We start from the raw sequence: 7,440 nt of genomic DNA, 5'->3' as shown, positions 1-7,440 counted from the left end.
AATCCAGGAAAGGATCATAGAGAGGCGCTCAAGTAGATTATACAATATTTGAAGGGGAACAAGTGGCATATGTATGGTTTATGGTTCTAGTGATGGTTCTCATGGAATTATGGGTTACACATATTTCGATTATGGAGGAGATTTTTTCGATAGAGGTCCTTAACATGTTATATCTTCACCATATATCGATCTGCTATTAATTAGAAACCAACTTTACCATACATGTTACTAATGAAAGGGGTCAAGAGGATATGTGGCTACAAGGTCTGATTGATAGCTTATGTTTATAAGTTCAGAAGCCTATGATATTGCGATATTTAAGTTCTTTTTGCTTGGCGTAGAATCTGGTGTATCATGAGAGATCAAAGGACATTTATATGAGGATGAACTTGATCCGAGATGTCGTGGAAGATAAGAGATTTTTTTATAGAGAAGATAACCACTATAGTTAATCTAGCTGATATGTTAACAAAGTCGTTGTCTATTGAAAAGTTCAAGCTCAGCTTGGACTTGGTTGATGTCCGCATTGCATGAGCCCCTTAAAGGGTATGGACAGTAGAGAGAGTTAGTCTCAGTTAACTTTGACTTGTAGTAATTATAAGTTAAGGTAGAGAGTTTATTTTGTTATGCAGTTTGGTGGTCTTTTGTGATTTGTTGGAGGTTTCAAGATTGATATGGTTGGATGTATTCGCCAAGGTGGAGATTGTTGAGTATGGCTCATTGCCAAATGCAGTTTCCTACATTTTTTAGAGTAACCTGATCACCAACCGGTTATTTCCTGAGATATGGTTCGAGGTCCGATTGACACCCTTAATCCACCTGAGAGGAAACTAGATCTTCAACTTTTTTTTATCTAGTGGTCCGATCTGGTCGTAGTGCGAGATTTAATATTTTCGGCACTAGATTTTCTATTGGGATTAGAAGATTAATTCATTATGGATTAGAGCTGAACTTATATATAAAAGGTTTCAGTATTAATACTATTGATAATGCTATTGTAAACTCAATACAAACATATAGAATAATTTTTCTCTCTATCCATGAATATAGATCAAATTAACCGAATCACGTAAAATATTTTGTAATTGTTCGTTTTCTTTTGCTGTGTTAACATGAAAATATTTATTTATTAATGTTTTTTTTAAATAATAACTAGTGTGCTCATGCTCTTGCTTAATGGTTATTAAATTTAACTTACGTTTCATTCGTATGCAATAAAAATAAACTCCATTTTAAATTCCTAAACTATACCATTTTTGATTATTTAGTACTGAAACTAAATTTTATTTTTTTCTGGTTTTTTAAATTAGCAAAAAGTTACTGAATGACAAAAACGATGTTATTTATTTCTATTTGAAAATGCAGATTTTCATTCTAAATGGTATCGTTTTTATTATTCAGAAACGTAAAAATGTATTTTTGCTAATTTGAAAGACCAAAAGAAGATAATTTTAATTTTAGGACCAGATAATAAAAGACGGTATAATATAAAAACCTAAAAATGTGTTATTCCTAATCTTTTTTGATGAAAAATAAAAAGAAGAAAAGTTGTAACTTTGCTTTTGTTTTGTTTTTGTTTTTTTTTTTTTTTCATACAAATTGCAGCCATTTATTTTTAATTCCAAATTTGTTTTGTTGTGTGTATAGAATATGTATTTATTTATCACCACCTTGCCTCGTTATACTAAACTCCAGATTTGAATCCCCAACTCTCCTTTTTTCTCTCTTTCTCCTCATCTTTACTTCTCTCTCTACCCATTAATATTTGTGTTCTTTTTCAGAATTTAAAAAACCTCTTCAAAAAAACTCAATTTTCATTTTCATTTTCAGTTCAAAGTTGAAACCTCTTCAACTCCCTTTTCATGGTCCAGAATTTCACACCCAACACCTGAACTAAACCAAAAAAAAAGCAAACTCATCGTATTAATAACAAACTTCTGTAGTAATTATGATGATGGCTCAAAAGCCTCTACATGAGCTTCTAAAAGAAGATCAAGAACCTTTCTTGCTCAAGAACTACATTGCTGACAGACGTTGCCAATTCAAGAAACTCAAATCAAGAACCCAACAAAACTTACTACAAATCAAGAAAAGAAAACCCATTCCTCAAAATTTCTGCAAAAATGCTTGTTTTTTCTCTGTTATCAACTCACCCGACCTTAAAAAATCGCCTCTTTTTGAGCTACAATCGCCCGTTAAAAGCCCTCGTAAAACCACCAACGCTATCTTCCTTCACATCCCGGCTAAAACCGCCGGTCTTCTTCTTGACGCTGCTCTTAGGATCCAGAAACAATCGTCGGCCTGTCAAAAACCGAAGAGTAATAGTGGGTTTGGTTTGTTTGGTTCTTTATTGAACCGGCTTAAGAAAACCAGTCCGAAGAAGGAGCAACTCAGTAGAACTTCTGTTAAGGATGTTTTAAAGTTTAGGGATTCAAGAAAACGTAATAATGAAGAAGAAATGAGCAGTGGTGTTTGGTCTGAAAGTAATTGTAATGAAGAAAATAATTCTTGGGATTTGGATTTGGAGACTTCAAGCAGTGGCCAATTGTCTCAAGAAATGGAATTTGTTAGTAATGATAGCCCTTTTCATTTTGTTCTTAAAAGATCAAGTTCATCCTCCTCCGGTCACCGGACTCCTGTTTTCTTGTCTCCGGCCACCTCCCCTTGCCGCCATAAAACAGAGGTATGTGTAGATGAACTCGTGACTCAGTTTACTGAACTGTCGGCAGTTGTTATGGTCAAATTTTCAGCAGTTTTTGGCCTGAATTTGACCGTTAAATGACGGATATAACCCTTGGAATTACATGAGTTTTGTTGATTAACTATGTTAAATATGTCATTTTGTTAGATTTATTGTTGTTTGTCTTTATCATGAGTCTGCCATGCAAATCTTTTAAAGACTAAATTGTGAAGAAAAATAATTTTAAAGAAAAGACAAATAAGTATCTTGTTTTTTCTGTTGAATCACATCAACCAAAACTCCGACATCCCATATAGTAAAATTGCTAAATTAATTGAAAAGTCAAGAAAAATACACTCAACAAGTTAAATGTTTTTAATTTTATAAGTTGTTAAAAATAATTGTCTTAATCAATGTTGTTGTATTTTGATTAAATTTGATTAGGTGTGGTTTTATAAGTTAGTTGAAGATAATTGTCCTAATCAATGCTATATTGTATTGTGAATAATCTTGATTAGGTGAAAGAGAATAATAATGAGGTAGAAAGCTTAGAAAAATTCCAAGAAAATAATGAAGAAGAGGAAGATAAAGAACAATGTAGTCCTGTTTCGGTATTGGACCCGCCGTTTGAAGATGATGACGATGGTCATTACGATCATAGTGAGGACGACGGTTTCGATCTGGAATGCAGCTATGCATTTGTACAAAGTAAGTTCAATCAATTAATTTTCAATTTGCTTATATCAAAATGATAATTTGTACAAAGTACCATTATATGTGTAATGTTGGTTGTATAGTCGTTATCACTGCAACTATTCTGTCTAGTACTACTACCAATAAACACTGCAGTTCTTTAAACATCTGTTAATGAAGGGTCATCATCATATTACATCTAAGTGGGGTTTGAACGAAAGCTATGTAGCACGGAAACAGAAACGCAAATATTAAACGGGAAATACCGAAATGGAAAACAGAGAAATGATGTTTTTTACAAGAAATTGTTAAAATACAGACTTTTCGATTTTCGTAAGTGTTTTCGGAAATGAGAAAACGAAACCAAACACTGAAACATAGAGTGGAGAGCTTAAGTTTCTTGTTGATGTGTGTCCCTCATTTTGTCTGCTAGAATTAGCTGTCTATATCTGCAAATTTATAACTCGATATCTTCTTACATGACCCACTTCTTTTCATCGTTAGGAGGAGCGGTTTCGTAAGAATGAAAATTGTTTGATGATCTGATCAGGATTTTGATATTTATCTGTTTTGGTGGAACCCATTTCAGTTATGAGCTGATCACTTTTAACAATATTGATCTTTGAATTGCATTAACAAAGCTGCTGTACAATCATATATGCATATTTAAGTCTGTTCCGGTACTTATTCTTGACATAATTTTTTTTTCCTTCATAACCTGAAATTATTAACTTTGACAGTAATTGGACCCCAATGTTTCAGAACCTAAAAATGTAAAGCTTGATCTTAAGTTAGTTTGGCATTTCTTCTTTATTCTTTGTTCTGCTGTTTGATTTTGATATCTGCCTAACTTATCGGATCATAAATTCAGTGTCTAATCCAATTGAAAATTGCAGACAAACTTTGATTTTCAGTAATGTAATTGTACTTGTTATGTGTGTTAGAAATTGGATAGTGAAAAGAATCCTTTTATGCTCTATCGGAATATAATTTAAGTTGCACGGAAACTTCTTTTGACTAATGTTTCAGAATCTTTAAATTATAAAAATGTAACCTAAATTGAAACCTAAAAATGTTAGTAGTTTCGCTTTATTTTTCCCGTTTTCTTGTTTTCGTGCTGTCATTTTTGTGATATTAATTTATTCAAATCGATGATTGTGATCTATTTTCGATGAATATGTTTTCAAGAATTATGAATTGAAAGTATTAATATTTTTGTTCTGTTCTGTATTTTCAGGAGCAAAGTTACAGCTGTTGCAAAAGCTACGTAGATTCGAAAAATTAGCCGGGTTAGATCCTGTCGAACTCGAGAAAAGAATGCTAGAGCAAGAACACGAGTTGGAAGAAGAGCCAGATTACGGAGACGACAATGACGAGACAGATTTATCTGACGGAGAACAGGACACTGAAACATTAGTGATTGAAGAACTGATGAGTAAATCAAGCTTCTGTCATCTACGAAAAATTCCGAAAGACATGAAAAGACTGGTGTCTGATCTCATAAATGAAGAAGAGCGTGAGCAGAATTACTTCGGCGAGAGGGAAACAACAGCGAAAAGGGTATGCAAGAGATTTGAATCATGGAAAGAAGTTGAATCAAACACCATTGATATGATGGTAGAAGAAGATTTCAAGAAAGAATTAGATGCATGGAAAAAATATCAAGAACAAGTAAGTAAAGCAGCATTAGAGATTGAACTTGGTATTCTTGAATTATTAGTCGAAGAATTATCTCAAGAACTAGTTAGCTTAGCTTAATTAGCTTCACTTTGATCTAAAAGAAATTTTGCTTCTTGAAGATCTTAGCTCTGCTGTTAAGTTCCAATAAAATTTTGTTTAAATTTTTGTTTAAATTTTTGTTTCTAAGTTAAAAATGTTAATTAGAGGAGTATAATCTAACATCTACGATGAAGAATTAGGCTAATTAGAATGATTATGGTAGTATCGAGTCGTTTACGATATTGGATTCGAACTCGAGACATTAATATTTTATTATGGTGGGGAAGTTGTATGAATGATGTATGACACATAAGGATGTACAATTTCTTGTTCTTAATTAATATATATAAGCATGTATATGTGTAATTTTACATGTTTGATTATAAGTTTTTTTTTTTTTTGAAAGTGATTATAAGTTTTTATATTTTGGATAAATCAATATTACTTTTGTTCATTTTATTGTTTGGTGATTTTGGTTTAAACCCCAATCCTACCTGCAGGGCATTTAATATCTGACCTCTGTGAAAATTGTTAAAAGCAGAATTGCACAGGTGATTAAATATTAGTACCAAGTTTTTTTGTTGGTGGTGTTGCATAATGTTGGTGAATGTATAATGGAATTAAATTTATGGCAATTAGTTTACTTATGGGTTAGGTACCCATCACTAAGAGTTGGGATTTTCCAATCAATAGAAATAGGCTTAATATATAGTTTGACCCCTGAACTTGTACCTTTTTACCCATCTAACCTCTAAACTTAACGTCTCATCTATCGAACCTCTGAACTTGTTAAATAATCCGATTTGACCCCTGAACTTGATAAATATGTAAATATTGAACCCTTCGTGTCCACCTGTCACTTGAAACATTCTAGAAGAAATTGTGTACGGAGGGGTTTAATGTTTACGAATTTATCAAGTTCGGGGGTCAAATCGGGTTATTTAACAAGTTCAGGGGTTCGACAGGTGAGACGTTAAGTTTGGGGGTTAGATGGGTAAAAGGGTACAAGTTCAGGGGTCAAACTATGTATTCAGCCAATAGAAATACTCAGAGACTCCACTTTTTTTATATATTTCATACATAAGTTGATTTTGCAGTGTCTCACATCGCAACCGTCACTAAGGGTCAGGGTCTTCGTTCGATCCACTGACTAGAACAACGATAACCAGAGCCTTCCTCATTAAAAAACGGCTCATATGATCCATCGATCATGCTATAAACACTAACACTCCCTCCACTACTATACGAAAAAGTTTGTTGAAAGTTTTCAGCAAAGTAAATGTGATTGGACTTAAATCTTGATTCGTTCGATACATCAACAAAGAAATAAGAGTAAAGTCCCAAAAATAAAGAGTCATTTTCTAAATTCTCCTTTTTCAAAGTCAATCTCTTGAATTATAAACTCAAAATGCAGGACATGAGAATAAAGCTCCCTAATAATATCCCCATTCTCATCTCTAGACTCATAATCCAATCTCCAAGTGACAATCATCAACACTCGAGATGATCCAACTATTCAAAAGGGATTGTGTTGTAACATTGATACCGATTGTTGAATCTTTGGTACCAATTGTCGTGACCGGTTCTTGACCGGATTGGTACGCGCAGCGGAATCGAAACCATTCGGTAGGTATTTAATAATGGATTTGATCAACAAATAACAATATAGCAAAATAATAAATAACACAAGAGATTTACGTGATTCTGCTTTAAAGCGTACATCCACGGGCGAAAGATTCGAGCCCCACTAATCATCAAAAGGAGTACAAAATTGGTGGAGAATCACCAAATAAAGAACATCTCTAGTAAATATGCCCTTAGAAGAAAAACCCACAAAGTGTTTCTCTCTACAAGTACCCAAAAGGGTAAGAATTAACTTATATTCCTCACATCACACACCCCCCCTTTCCCCTTATTCACATCAATGTCTACACTGTGTGTTCGGTTTTTGGTGTTTTTTTAAAAGGTGAATAAGGTAGGCTATATATAGTGAGTAAATAATCTATATGGCATTAGGAGTATTAATCCTAATTGGATTTATACTTCCTAGTTAGCCAATGATAACAAAGTTATCATTCTCCAAAACACTTCATTAATAGAGTCTTAATACAAATAGGAATTAGAATTCTAGGCATATTCCAACAATCTCCACCTTGACTTGAATTCTCCAATAAACTGTGATTACTGTTGTGCTCCACCTTCTCCATTTAAGTCCAAATTGAACTTATTACAAAAAGAGGTTCTTTGAGGAGGACCATACAAGCTTCAAGAACGTCTTGAACTTGCTGAAACCAAAATGACTTGAAGATTTACTATCTTCGGTGTATCAATCAAAATTTCACGAAGCT

At 33.2% G+C, this 7,440-nt stretch overlaps 1 protein-coding gene across 1 annotated transcript; it reads left to right on the top strand.

The window, feature by feature from the left end:
* Positions 1-1,678: 1,678 nt before the first annotated feature.
* LOC126678953 (uncharacterized) lies at positions 1,679-5,458 on the top strand. Its single transcript, XM_050373877.2, has 3 exons — positions 1,679-2,683; positions 3,199-3,388; positions 4,611-5,458. The coding sequence occupies exons 1-3, from the start codon at positions 1,949-1,951 to the stop codon at positions 5,129-5,131; spliced, it is 1,446 nt and encodes a 481-aa protein (XP_050229834.1). The 5' UTR covers positions 1,679-1,948; the 3' UTR covers positions 5,132-5,458.
* Positions 5,459-7,440: the final 1,982 nt, after the last annotated feature.

The sequence above is a fragment of the Mercurialis annua genome, linkage group LG4, assembly GCF_937616625.2.
Source record: "Mercurialis annua linkage group LG4, ddMerAnnu1.2, whole genome shotgun sequence".
In the NCBI taxonomy this organism is placed as follows: Eukaryota; Viridiplantae; Streptophyta; class Magnoliopsida; order Malpighiales; family Euphorbiaceae; genus Mercurialis; species Mercurialis annua.
The sequence above is the reverse complement of the archived record's forward strand: the minus strand, read 5'-3'. Positions and strand labels throughout refer to the sequence as shown.